General features: G+C 32.7%; 2 protein-coding genes and 1 long non-coding RNA gene across 3 annotated transcripts in view; all 3 read right to left on the bottom strand.

Moving 5' to 3' along the window:
• The window catches only part of LOC115218938 (cadherin-related tumor suppressor-like), a 59,540-nt gene that overhangs the window by 19,027 nt on the left and 25,490 nt on the right, over positions 1-15,023 (bottom strand). The window contains exons 13-21 of the mRNA XM_029788960.2: positions 14,395-14,539; positions 10,946-10,966; positions 9,917-10,300; positions 9,191-9,808; positions 8,291-8,464; positions 7,970-8,181; positions 7,097-7,241; positions 2,171-2,177; positions 121-869 (exon numbers count right to left, since the gene is read on the bottom strand). Coding sequence (XP_029644820.2) covers positions 121-869; positions 2,171-2,177; positions 7,097-7,241; positions 7,970-8,181; positions 8,291-8,464; positions 9,191-9,808; positions 9,917-10,300; positions 10,946-10,966; positions 14,395-14,539 — 2,455 coding nt within the window. The remainder of the gene's footprint in view (positions 1-120; positions 870-2,170; positions 2,178-7,096; positions 7,242-7,969; positions 8,182-8,290; positions 8,465-9,190; positions 9,809-9,916; positions 10,301-10,945; positions 10,967-14,394; positions 14,540-15,023) is intronic.
• On the bottom strand, positions 6,773-8,291 carry LOC115218939. Its single transcript, XM_029788961.2, has 3 exons — positions 7,970-8,291; positions 7,097-7,241; positions 6,773-6,930 (listed from the first exon to the last, which is right to left on the bottom strand). The coding sequence occupies exons 1-3, from the start codon at positions 8,147-8,149 to the stop codon at positions 6,851-6,853; spliced, it is 405 nt and encodes a 134-aa protein (XP_029644821.1). The 5' UTR covers positions 8,150-8,291; the 3' UTR covers positions 6,773-6,850.
• On the bottom strand, positions 13,878-14,885 carry LOC118766106. The gene is made up of 3 exons (XR_005002032.1): positions 14,851-14,885; positions 14,395-14,539; positions 13,878-14,230 (listed from the first exon to the last, which is right to left on the bottom strand). It is a non-coding gene; the product is annotated as an uncharacterized LOC118766106 (long non-coding RNA).

Here is a 15,023-nt window from a genome sequence, read left to right as displayed (position 1 = left end):
GAAACTGCTGCTGAACTCTCTGATAAAGGAGATACAAAATCTATATTTATCAATGGAGCAGTATTTTTGTTGTTAATTATGTGAATTTGAACAGTGGCAACAGTTTTTTTGGTGGCTTCCCTCCATCTCTTGCTTCTACAAATAATTTATAAGACTGCTTTTTACTAAAATGAAAATTATCATGTAAAAATAGATCTCCAGTTTTCTTATCTAATACAAAATATTTCTGGACAGTTCGAGACGTTTTATGGTTGAAATGAAAAGAAATCTTTCCATTTTGTCCAGAATCTTGATCTGTGGCTTTTAAAGTAAGGAATGGTAAATGTCTTTGATGTGAACTATTTATAGTGATGTTGTAGACTTCCTGTGAAAATACAGGTATGTTATCATTAACATCTGTTACAGATATGTGTATCTTCAGTGTAGCTGTTTTGGGAGGGTTCCCTCTATCTTTAGCTTCCAAGGTCAACATATATGAATCTTTGAGTTCCCTGTCTAATTTGTCTTCCAGAATTATTTCAGGTGTGAAAATACCTTTGTGTTTTGTAACAGAGAGAGAAAATGGTTCTCTCTTACTTTTCTTAATTGTATACGTAATTTGAGAATTTTTTATTGAAATATCTTTATCAATTGCATTTGGAAGAGATATTCTAGTTCCTTTACTGTCTGTCTCAGAAAATGCAATTTCAACTTCATTCTGTGGAAATTCTGGGGAATAATCATTGATGTCATCTATTAATATTTTTATCCTTAAAATTTTCATAAAAGTTGTTCCTTTCCTCACTGCGACTTTAACTGTTCTGGAACATTCCTTGTTGTATGTACACAGAGACTCAGCATCCAGTGTTTGAGTAGTGTATAGAGTTTTCCTGAGTTGGTGACATTAAATAAGTGAGAACCCACTCTCGACTGTCCTTTGTAGTGTGTAATGTAATGAGAGTGTGTTGTTGATGTGTGAGAGGGTGTGATAAGTTGGAGTCAACAGCAATGTCTCCTATATAGGTGTGAGGTCTGTCTTCTTCCTTGACATGGTATGTAATATCTATGGACAGTACAAGGGTGATCAGTAAATGTAGAAGACACAGTAGACCAATATATGGTGTCATGTCTGGAATTCTTCATCACATTTCAACAGGAGAAATTGCTATAAAAGACAACAATGATATTTAAAGGCTAAACAAAATTCAATAAAATAATTATAATTTTAATAGTCATCATGTAAGTATTATTAATTAGATCTGAATACACTCCCTTAAAATGTTAATCCTGAATATTTAGCAAGGGTTACCCTCTTGGAAAAGACTAAGTGAATATTCGCTATATCAGCACCATTTAATGTCTGCATTCCAGGCTGGCATGGTGGAATGGTTAGATAGGAGCTGAAATCTGCTTAAGCAAAGTTTTTATAGCTGGATGCCCTTCCTAACACCAACCACCCAGCAGAGTGGTCTTTACATGGCACAAGCACAGGCAAGGTCAGTTTTCGCAAGGTCTTTACAGCTGGATGCCCTTCGAAATACCAACCACTTTACTGTTTGGACTGGATGCTTTTTAAGTGGCACCTACACTAACAGGGTCACTGAGTAACCTGCAAGACAAAAATATTTTGAGAGAGGAGGGTGCATTGGAGGAGGTGATCTTTTCTCAGATGATGAAAAGTGATAGTGAGACAGAGATACAGAAATAGGTGTCTTGCTGTAGATGAAGTACAAGCTTACTTGGCCAGGGGTGGGGGAGAGAGATCAGAAATGAGGACAGAAATAGGTGTGCTGCTGTAAAGGAGATACGTTGTTACACAACCTGAGGAAAGAGCAGGAGAAGGAGAGAGAGAGAGTGGGAGGCAGCAGGATAGAGATGGTGGCACCAAAGTGCCAGGTATACTCACAGGGACAGGGATCATGATATAAATGGAATGGTTGAGTAAAAGAAGAGAGATATAGATGGTGGCGAGTACCAGGGTATACCCTTGAGGGTCGAAGGTCATAATATAAGTGGCAGGACATTGCCAAAGAAGCCGAGTTTCAGGGAAAGGGATCAGTGAGTGGTAAAACCCTGGGGTAGCAGTGAGCAAGTATTTGGAGATGGAGATGGAGAATAGCTGAAGAAGAGTAGTGAGGTCCTTTGAAATGTTGATAATTTCTGAATGGCTTTGTTAAAAATTAATATTTACTGATATACTGAAATGGGACATTAAATATCTTGAATTATATTGAAATTGCTTGTTGCAACACTGTGACTGATAACAGAAACTCTATTTTAAAGCCATATGCAATAATAATAATAATGATAATGATGATAATAATTATAATAATGGTTTCAATTTTTGGTATGAGGCCAGGAATTTCAGCGAGGTGTAAGCTGATTGCTCAGCCAGTACTTATTTTATTTTCCCCAAAAGGATGGAAGGCAATGCCAACCTTGGTGCTATTTGAACCCTAACTTAAAGCAGGAAAAAATGCCACATAGTAATATGCTCAGAGTGCTAATGTTTTTGCCAGCTCTCCATGTTCTTAATAGCAATAATGTTGTTGTTGATGATGATGATGATGATGATGATGATTATTGAAGTACAAAGAAAATGTCTACAAAAGATAACACATCCTGTATTGGTCTTAGTAGTAGAAAAGAACACGTTTCTAAGAGTCAAACCAATCTAAAGTGGACGAGATTGCTAATGGGTTGATCTCTTTCCAAAACACGCAACATGATTGCTTTTTTAGAGAGATACCTTAAGACAATGGCCCCTTCGTGCATACCATCAACATGTTATAAAACTAGATGCACAAAGGAAGAAAACCTGCCCATTCTAGAATGTATTTTCCGTTAGGTAGACTGAATACAAAACAAAGTTAGACTGAAGAAAGAAAAAAATCATATCAACAGATAAAATACAGATAGCAGGAAATCAGCTAATGTTTGCAGGACCATCATAAAGAATAAGCTGTTGACTGACATAAATATCAAACAAATTCAAATAGATATTGAGGCCTAAGGCCATACAAATGAGAAAACAAATTATAGTGCAAAACACCCCAAAAGAGGTATCTCAAGAATTTACCACTGGGGCTGATGTAAATGAAATTGATTACACTGGGAGTGGTAAGAGACTGAATATGATAATCTCAGGACAAAAGTTCTGTCAGAGTGTATGAATGTGAAACACTGAAATGTGAGATCACAATGGTCTCCATGAGAATTGCAACAAAATATGGTAGAATCATAAGTAAGGAATATGCATTCATAAAATCCATCTCACTGAATAATCTCCTCAATGCTGCAACTTCAATGACCACTGGATTTTGTGGGATTCAAATAAATAGAAAGACTGAACAGACGAACAGGAAACCATCATGGCAAGGGAGAATTAGAAATAAAATTAATGTACTTAGATCCGATATTGAAATGCTAAAGAATATAAAGAGCAAAAAAAAATGTTAAGGTACCAAAAGCTAAGAAAGTGGAAAGAAAATATGGCATAAGAAGGTCAAATGAAATTGATGAAGCAATTTGGGAACAAAATCAAGCAAATGATTCAAACAAAAGCAAGATGTATAAAAGAGGCCTGAAAAATGGTCAAACATCTTCAAGGAAAACAGTTTGTTACAAAACAATTCTATAAACTGTGAAAGAAAATTGCAAAAGTTAATACAACTATTAAAACCACATCCACCGAGGAAGAAATACAAAAGTTTTAGAAATTAATCTGGGAAGAACATGGATTCACTAGCAAGTCAGAGATACTGAGCATAATATAGAATGGATATATGAAGGGGTTTCTATTGAAGATGTCAGGATTGTACTGAGAAAACCTGGTAAGTGGAAATCACCAAATGAGAGTCCATAATTGCTGGCTGAATGCTCTCCTTCAATTCCAGGAGGGAGTGATCTAGCTGTTTAATATTATTGTGCATGACTGGCATTAGAACCAACAAGGTCACTGAGGAAGTTGCAAGACAAAAACACCTTCAGCTGGAAAGGGAACAAGTTACACAGTGACGTTGTCAGTGCCAGTGCCATGTGACACTGTCAGTGCTGGTACCATGCAAAAAGCATGGTATTGGTGCCATATGAAAAGCACACTCTGTAAAGTGAGTGGTGTTAGGCAGGGCATCCAGCAATAAAAACCATACCATAACAGACAATGCAGCTTGGTGTAGCTCTTGACCATACCAGCTCCCTTCAAACTGTCCAATTCATGCCTGTATGGAAAACTGGCATTAAATGATGAAGACCATCAGAAAATTTCTCCCTCGCTAGTAAATGGGGTAAGATACCTTCCAAAAGCAATTAGACTAAAAACCTCTAAAACTATCCACCAAAAACAACCATGTAGAAAATACTAACATTCATTGTTATTGAACACATATATAACTTTCAAATGGATAAAGAAACAGTCCCCAATAAACACAGTGGCTGTAAATGTGGCTTGTATGGGTGTGCAGACCAGCTTTTAATCAATAAAATAATTCCAAAGGAATGCCACAAATAACACAAACATTTTTTCATTGAATGGATTGATTATAAAAAAGCATTAGATAGAAATGCTTGGAAATTTATATAATCTCTTCAGTTATAGCAAATTTTCTATCAAATAATATGAAGCTCTAGAAGACAAACTGAATATCAGATTCAAAGACAAGTTCTGTGAATGCTGGTGACACTGATACAATGTGATTCTCTAATACCACCTGGCTCTTATTCTTGTAAGTAAGCTGTTGAATGACACAAGACATGGGTACAGAATATGACAGATCAATCAATAGCCCACTTTATATGGATGATCTTGAGGTTTTCACAAAATGTGATTAATAACTGGAATGACTTTTATTGTTAAATTAGTGACAATATTGAAATGGAGTTTCGCCTTGAGAAATGTGCTAAAGCCACGTTCTTTAAAGAAAAGCTCTTGAAAACATACAACATTTAGCTAGACAAGAGTACCCTAATCAAGGAATGAGATCCTGAAGAAAACTACACTAAATTTTATTTATCAACATCTTCATAATAATAATGATGGTGATGAAAGATACTTAGTTTATTATACACAATGATATATATAACTGATACTTAATAAGGTATATATACATAGGGATATTAATGATCTGGTAAAAGTTCATTAAAACTAGAGAAAGATTTAGATTTAATTAGTGAATTAATTCTGACAAAAAAGATACCAACTATAATAACGGACATTATTAAAACCCAGTTTTAATGGTTATTAATAAATGTTGTCTACAAATTGATAAATATATATATACACATCTACTTCAGATTATATTGCACCTATATTGCATACGTAATATATAATAACAAAATATATAGTTTAATATCTCTTGTTAAATGTGTGATTTTGACATAAAAATAATTAGTCCATCAAGAAGTAATTATATTACAATGACTACTGCAGTTATTGTAGTTAATGGTGGAAGTGATGGCTAGATCTCTCGATCCTCCACTGTCCCAGTCCCTGTATATATACAACATGGCAGACATTTTAGATATTATCCTTACCCTGTCTTTCATTAGAAACACAAACAATATAAATGTTATAATGAATATGAAAAGATAATAAAGAGAAAAGAGAGAGAGAGAGAGAGACTTACCTGCATTGTTTAATCCTTCACTGTAGTTGTGTGTGATGGATGATGTGTATCCTGCTGTAGTGTTCCACTCCAACTGCTGCTGCTATGCTGCTGTGTGTATTATAGTGGTATACTGCTGCTGTTGTAGTAGTGTTCCTGTGTTACTGCAGCTGGCTGCTGCTGTTCCTGTGTAACTGCTGATATAATAGTGTGACAGTTGCTGTATGTAGTGGGAGGTGAGATGTTAGCCAGATGCTGGTGTGTGCTAGTTACAACTCTATGTCCTCCACACACACACACACAATTGTGTGTATGATGAACAAAGAAAAAAGCTATCAGCCTCACTTTCAATATTGAAAGAAATATAGAAAATCTCTCTCATCCAATAGGAAATTACTGCAATGTTGTCTGTGTCACACAAACACATCAAACAACAGAATTCATGTTAAACAGAGGCAACATCACTTTTTCTATTTAATAAAAACACTACATTTATATATCTAATGCTAGGAAATAAGAAATTTGTATTAAAATATTAGATTTATAATATCTTTTGATATTTAATGAGTTATTAACTTCACTATAAAGAATATGTATTCAGAATTTCTATCAGAAAGAAATTGTTTTTAGATTAAGTCACAAAAGAAATCTTTAGTTAAGAAGTTTACATGAATAGATAAACTGTAAACTAAGTAAATTAGGAGAAACAAAAATATTTCCAAGTTAAAAATATTTAAATGCACATGATTTTCTCATATTTTCTGTAATATTTCATAAAATATGAAACATTTGAAAATCAATACCTAAGAAAACTTCAAATGTGAGCTGGTAGTTTTAGTATGTTGGCAATATAGGTGAATTGTTATATCTAAATTAGCAGTAACTGTTAATAAAATTTTAGAAAAACTGAATATAAAAGAAAAACAGAAAATAATTTAGTATGATAATAATGAATGGGAGAATTGGTATCAAAAAGCTACTATAACTAAACATTCTAGAACGACTCAGATGAATTAACCAATGTTTAGTGAAATGGCTAAAAGAAAACAAGAGGAAAATAAATATTCTATAACAATGTTCTTTGGTAATGAAGAGTAGGATTTTTGAAATATTTACTGTAAATTAAGGGTCATAATAGATTCTACTTTAAGGCCCTTTAAATGTGATGTGTAAAAGAGACATAGAGTTGATATTTTTATATGAATATATAGTATTGTATAAGATTTGGTGTGTGAGAGAATCATTTAACAATAGTCATGGAACATCTACTATGTTGGCTGTAGATAGGTATCTTGTATTTGTTGTCCCTTTAGTATTGTGGCTGCCACTGGATTGTCATTGGTATATTCTGCAAAATATCAAATATACAAACACACAAATTACATTTCAATATAACAACTCCAATATATAAAGATAGAAACATTGATCTTATATTACACTAAGCATAACATTATATATTGTCCTACAGTAATAAAGGCAATTACATTTATATGTTATGTTTTGATAAAAGTTACCTGGTTCTGCAGGTATCTCATCATATGGTTTAGTCTTGCCATTACTCTTGCTAGCTTCTCTGTCCTTTTGGGATGTTAAGGTGTCACTGTTGTAAGACATGATGGAACTGGTACGACGTCCTTGACTATGGATTGAATCACATCTCTGTGGATTATAGAAAGAGGAATCTTATATCAATACAAGTTTAGATCACTCCTAATAAAACAGTTCTTATATAAAGTGTATTCCATTTAGATAATGAATATTGTGCTTTGCTATCACAAAGACATTAAAGAACAATTGGATCTTTTCGGTTTGAACGGCAGTTTTTATCATAATTTCTAGGTAACTAAAAAATGTTAAACTTCGTATACTGGTAGAGAGTGTTTATAAAACATCTTTTTCTCTTGGCTTTATTGAGAAAATTCTACAGTTTGTAAGGTATTTTTTGTTTTTTTCTTCAATTTCTGCAATTTCAACCAATCACTGACGTCCATTAAGGTAAACAACATTCTGTGCCGTATGAATATGTCCCTCGTTTAAGAAACAGATTGGGTTTATTTACATTTGTGAAGAAAAGAAGATACCCTTCCCCCACCCCTAACCCTAAAATAGATTGAAATGCAATAGATCGATACTAGGGTCATAATTATGGGTGACAATTTCATATGACACCGCTAGAAAAAACTGCCATTCAAACCGAAAATATCTGAACAATTAATTCAGAATGTCACAGAAAAGCCAGAAATTTTAACCAAAGAAACGAAACGTTCCATACACATGAGAATCTGAAATAGATATTTGAAAGAAATATTTGAATGCACATCAATAATTGATTAAATACTTTTGTATTTATAATCAAAAGGATATCAGAGATGTAAAATAGTATTTACCTGAGGCACAGGTGGAAGTCTCCTTTGTGTTGTTGAGAATTTCCACTCATCTGGTGTCTGTTCCATCTCCAGAAAAAACTGACTTTTAGATTTTATTGTCTGAAGATTTCGGTTAAATATCTCTTCTGCATTTCTCGTTATTGCAACAGGATTGTTAGTCTGATACAGTAATTGTCTCATCTCAGTCTGAGAGAGAAAGTTGGGATTCTCTGCTGTTGTGGGTGAGTTATTTGTGTGATTAATACATCTGAAAACACACAGTGTTATGGACACTACAATAGCCACAGATAGTATTACAGCTGCTGCTACAATGATAATTACCCAAGTCCATATTCAGGTCGTGACCAGACTGGAATGGCACAGCAGTCAACATTGGAGATGTATCATTACTAACAAACAGTGTTAGTATGATAGCAGTTGTTGCTGATTGAACTGGAGTACCACCGTCTTTCACTATAAACTGCAGCTCATATGTTCCTGCATCATTTTGGTAAACTGTGCGAGAGAAAGATAAACACACCAGTGTGTGAGTTCACTGTAAACAGGTTTTTATCATTGGATCTCAGTATTCCATATGTGAGGAAAGCATTGTTTCCAGTGTCTTTGTCAGATGCTCTCAGAATTGTGATGTCCTTCTTACTGTGTGGATGGTAGTGGACATCGAGATTGTAAGGGTCATTATTAGGAAACGTAAAATACGGAGCATTGTCATTTTATCTAGAATCTCAATAACAATATTGGCAGTGTCATTGAGAGAAGGTGTTCCATTATCTTTCACTAAAACCTTGAACTTATAGATGTCTTTCATTTCTCGATCTATATGGTTGTGTGTAGAAATAAATCCATATTTTGTCAGTGGAAAGGAATGTTATCATTGTTGTTATCATTGATGATAGAATATGTAAGTTGGCCTCCATCTCCAAGATCAGGGTCTGTAGCATTGATGAAGCCAATAGGGAAGTCAACTTTCTGGTTTTCATAGGTGAGGAATTGGAATGTCTCTTTGGTAAAATGTGGTTCTACATCATTGACATCAGTTACTTTGACAGAGAAATATTTTTTACTTTCTAGTTGAGGTGACCCCATGTCATGACACACAATAGATACTTTATAGTGGTCCCTTATTTCTGTCAAGATGGCCCTTAACAATCATTTTATACTCTTTAGAATCTATTTTGGCAAGTTTAAACTTATCATGTTTTAAATCACAGATAACCTCACCATTAGGTCCACTATCATTGTCAGTGACCATAACATAAGCTATAAAACTATCTACTTCACTGTCTTCTGAAACTGCTGCTGAGCTCTTTGATAAAGGAGATACAAAATCTATGTTTATCAATGGAGCAGCATTCCTATTATTAATCACATAAATGTGAACTCTAGCTACTGTCTTTAGAGGAGGGTTGCCGCCATCCTGCGCTTCAATGAATAATTTATAAGATTGCCTTTTACTGAAATGAAAATTATCATGTAAAAATAAATCTCCAGTTTTCTTATCTAATACAAAATATTTCTGGACATTTTGAGATGTTTTATGGTTGAAATGATAAGAAATCTTTCCATTGTCTCCAGAATCTCGATCTGTGGCTTTTAAAGTAAGAATTGGTAAATGTCTTTGATGTGAATTACTTATAGTGATGTTGTAGAGTTTCTGTGAAAATACAGGTGTGTTATCATTGACATCTGTTACAGATATGTGTACCTTGAGTGTAGCTGTTTTGGCAGGGTTTCCTCCATCTTTAGCTTCCAGTGTCAACATATATGAATATTTTAGTTCCCTGTCTAATTTATCTGCTAAAGTCAGTTCAGGTATAAAAATACCATCCTGTTTTGTGACTGAGAGAGAAAATGGTTCTCTTTTACTTTTTTTTAGCATATATGTAATTTGAGAATTCTTTATTGAAATATCTTGATCAATGGCATTTAAAAGTGAGATTTTAGTACCTTTAAATTGGCTTTCGAGAAATTCAATTTCAACTTCATTCTGTGGAAACTCTGGAGAATGGTCATTGATGTCTTCTATTAATATTTTTATCCTTAGAATCTTCATAAACGTTTTTCCTTTCCTCACTGCCACCTTCACAGTTCTGTAACATTCCTTGTTGTATGTACAGAGAGACTCAGCATCCAGTGTTTGAGTAGTGTATAGTTTTCCTGAGTTGGTGACATTAAATAAGTGAGAACCACTCTCGACTGTCCTTTGTAGTTGTGTAAATGTAATGAGAGTGTGTTGTTGATGCGTGAGAGGATGTGATAAGTTGGAGTCAACAGCAATGTCTCCTATATAGGTGTGAGGTCTGTCTTCTTCCTTGACATGGTATGCAATATCTATGGACAGTACAAGGGTGATCAGTAAAGGTAGAAGACACAGTAGACCAATATATGGTGTCATGTCTGGAATTCTTCATCACACTTTAGCAGGAGAGTTTTCTACAAAACATAACAGACATTGAAAGTCTAAATAAAATTCAATAAAATAAACTAAAATAAAGCAGTCATTGTGTAGATGTTATTCATTGTACTTTGTTATATTCCCTGAAGCTAAACTTAAAACTTTAAACTAATAGTTTACAAACATAACGTTATTGTTGCAGTTATACCATGCCTCCATCTAGCTGAGAACCAGACTTTGATATGTGATGTAAAGTGATGGTCTGAGCCAATGTAAGAACTTTTATATGGTCATTCTGTCTGTGGTAGTAAAAGGCAGCCCAACCTTTAAATCTGATTCTACAGTCTTACAAATAGATGAATATACTTGATAAAGTAATCCTGAATATAATAAACCAGAAATGATGACAGAATGTTGACAGCTTGAATAATGCAGACTCTGACAAGGAAATATTAAAACCCTTTAAATTTACATCACAGAGAAAGATTTTAGTCTTTGGAGATTAATGATATATACAATATGAAAACAACAGCAATTCTACTCTAAGCTGATGGTAGGTCTAATTCTACAATTAGACCTACCATCTAAGCTGATGGTAGGTCCTAATCAAAAGAGAGAAGTAAAATATATTGTGAAATTAATGAACAGTAGTCTCTCGAGATATTTAATTAATGAAGTTTAGGTTGCAGAGCGAAAGATAAGGACATGATAACTAAATGTACTTTATTGTGTCTTGTTGGTTGGAATTTCTCTCTTTTGTTACCGTATTTCTGTTGGAATACATTGCTTTTGTTTCGATCAATTTCAAAATACAGCAAAAAATTTAGTAAATAACTTTGTCAAAATGAATCTGGTGATTGGAACACAAATCAAGATGAAATTGAATGGAAAGCTTTAATTTAAAGCACTTTAAGAAGGAAGTTAATAGTTCATCATAAACCTGGCACAATTAGAGGCAAGTTGGTATGAAAGGGGTTGAAAGACATTTGATAATAATATACCTGTTTCACAGAAATGTAGGATAAGTGTATCTAAGAAACCTAATAACCTGGATAGAAGATGTCTTGTTGACTTATTTCACAAATAACTGACAAAGAATAGATTATAAAATTATGTGGAAATAATTTACAAAAATGGGAATTATAAAATGGTGGAGTTATATGTTTTTGATGGAAAAAGATGTATAATTATCTTCATGAAATATGTAGATATCTTTCTTATCAAATTAATTGTAATTAAAGTAATTTAATCCCTATTTACATATAACATTTAGATTTTATATATATAAGTATTTCTGTTATATTATATATAGAATTAACAACTGTAATAATGAAATGTTGGTTAATTTGTAGAGAGATATAGAAATGATGTATATTATCTTTGAGTCATTCTCAATATTCATCTTGTGTTCTTTATCAGATTAATATATTTGAACAACAATGACCAATATAATGCGTTATAGATCACACTAAATATCTGAAATAACCAAATTTACACGAACAATAATATTGACCAACAGTTTACATAATGGCGTATTAACAACTGTAATAATGAAATGTTTGTTAATTTGTAGAGAAATGATATTATATCTGAATAATTCTCAATATTCATCTTTTGTTGTCAGGATTAATATATTTTAACAACACATGACAATATAATTGCTTTATATATCACACTAAATATCTTAAATAACAAATCTACACGAAATAATATTGACCAACATCTTTACATAACTTGGCTTTGTAAATGAGCAATCGCATGTGTTGATCTAAATGGCCTCCAAATGTATTCAATGAGTTTCTTTGCCCAAGAAGTCGGGAAGACACTTAGCAAGAAATGTAGATGTAAATTGAAAGGAGGAAAATACATAATGATAATAATAATAATAATGATGGTGTTGACGAGGATAAATATTCTTGGTTTATTATATACAAAAAAATACACAATGGATATTCAGTAGGGCATATATATATATATATATATATATATATATATATGTAGATATATATCTATAAATATATGTATTTACATACACACACACACACACATATATAAGGATATGAATGATCCGTTAGAGTTAATTAAAGCTAGAGAAAATTAGGATTTTATTAGGGATATATCGCGAGAACAAAGATATGAACTATATCAACATACATTATCAACACCCAGTCTTGTTGGCTATCAGTCAATGTTTTGTGATAGCTAAATGTTTATATATATATCTAATTTAGACTAGTTTAAACAAATAATGTGTACTATATATTGTAGCAATACATATATATATATCTATATATATATATAATATATATATATATATACATGTGTGTGTGATTCAAAGACGTAATCCAGTTCAAAGTAATTGTATTACAATGACTACTGCAGTTGTTGTTGTTAATGGTGGAAGTGATGGCTAGATCTCTCGATCCCCACTGTCCCAGTCCCTGTATATATACAACATGGCAGACATTTTAGATATTATCCTTACCCTGTCTTTCATTAGAACACAAATAATATAAATGTTATAATGAATATGAAAAGATATAAGAAAGAAGAGAGAGAGAGGGGGAGACTTACTGCATTGTTTAATCCTTCACTGTAGTTGTGTGTGATGGATGATGTGTATCCTGCTGTAGTGTTCCACTCCAACTGCTGCTGCTACTGCTAGTGGTATTATAGTGGTACTGCTGCTGTTGTAGTAGTGTTCCTGTGTTACTGCTGCTGCTGTTCCTGTGTAACTGCTGATATAATAGTGTGACAGTTGCTGTATGTAGTGGGAGGTGAGATGTTAGCCAGATGCTGGTGTGTGCTAGTTACAACTCTATGTCCTCCACACACACACACACACACACACAATTGTGTGTATGATGAACAAAGAAAAAAGCTATCAGCCTCACTTTCAATATTGAAAGAAATATAGAAAATCTCTCTCATCCAATAGGAAATTACTGCAATGTTGTCTGTGTTACACAAACACATCAAACAAGAGAAATGATGTTAAACAGAAAGAACATCACATTTTTTCTTCAACAAAACACTACATTACATATATTTGTATTAAACTATAAGATTTATAATAATATTTCTTGATAGTTGATGGGTTATTTATAACTTCACTATAAGAATACATATTCAGGATTCCTATTAGAAACAAAATGATTTTAGAAGAAGTCATCAAAGATTTCATTATTTAAGAAGTTCACATGATATTTTCTATGTCATATTTCATAAAATATAAAACATTTCAATTTCAATTTTTAAATGAGTAGATCATTTCAGTATGTTATGAATATAGGTGACAGCACTTTATTGCATTTTGTGGGCACCAACAGTTATTCATCTATACTGATATTAATCGATTAATAAAATTCAATATACACAGAATATAAAAGATAAAGTGGTGTGAACAAAACACAAAATGGAAAAAAATGTAAAACCATGGTATAAGTTAGTATGAAACTAATTAATGGTAGAAGTGATATCAAACCAATAAATACTATAACTGAAAATTCTAGGATGACCCTAATTAATTTATATATGTTTAGTGAAACTTCTATAGCAAAACTAAGAGTAAAATAACTATCTTATAAAATAACTAAAGTAATGTAGTCATTTCTTGTATTTCATGTATCAGAGATGTAAATTGGGAGTCATAGTAGATGCCACTGTAAGGCCTTTTATGTGTGATGTGTGAAAGAAACATAGAGTTGATATTTTTATATGAATATATAGTATTGTATGAGATTTGGTGTGAGAGAGAATCATTTAACAATAGTCATGGAACATCTACTATGTTGGTTGTAGATAGGTATCTTGTATTTGTTGTCCCTTTAGTATTGTGGATGCAACTGGATTGTCATTGGTATATTCTGCAAAATATCAAATATACAAACACAAATTACATTTCAATATAACAACTCCAATATATAAAGATAGAAACATTGATCTTATATTACACTAAGCATAACATTATATATTGTCCTACAGTAATAAAGGCAATTACATTTATATGTTATGTTTCGGTAAAAGTTACCTGGTTCTGCAGGTATCTCATCATATGGTTTAGTCTTGCCATTACTCTTGCTAGCTTCTCTGTCCTTTTGGGATGTTAAGGTGTCACTGTTGTAAGACATGATGGAACTGGTGCGACGTTCTTGACTATGGATTGAATCACATCTCTGTTGATTATAGAAAAAGGAATCTGATATCAATACAAGTTTAGATCACTCCTAATAAAACATTTCTTATATAAAGTGTATTCTATTTAGATAATGAATATTGTGTTTTGCTATCACTAGGACAACAAAGAACAATTAATTCAGAATGTCACAGAAAAGCCAGAAATTTTAACCAAAGGAACGAAACGTTTCATACACATGAGAATCTGAAATAGATATTTGAAAGAAATATTTGAATGCACATCAATAATTGATTAAATACTTTTGTATTTATAATCAAAAGGATATCAGAGATGTAAAATAATATTTACCTGAGGCACAGGTGGAAGTCTCCTTTGTGTTGTTGTTGAGATTTCCACTCATCTGGTGTCTGTTCCATCCCAGAAAAAACTGACTTTAGATTTTATTGTCTGAAGATTTCGGTTAAATATCTCTTCTGCATTTCTCGTTATTGCAACAGGATGTTAGTCTGATACAGTAATTG

Source organism: Octopus sinensis, linkage group LG14 (assembly GCF_006345805.1).
Source record: "Octopus sinensis linkage group LG14, ASM634580v1, whole genome shotgun sequence".
Taxonomy (NCBI): Eukaryota; Metazoa; Mollusca; class Cephalopoda; order Octopoda; family Octopodidae; genus Octopus; species Octopus sinensis.
The sequence above is the reverse complement of the archived record's forward strand: the minus strand, read 5'-3'. Positions and strand labels throughout refer to the sequence as shown.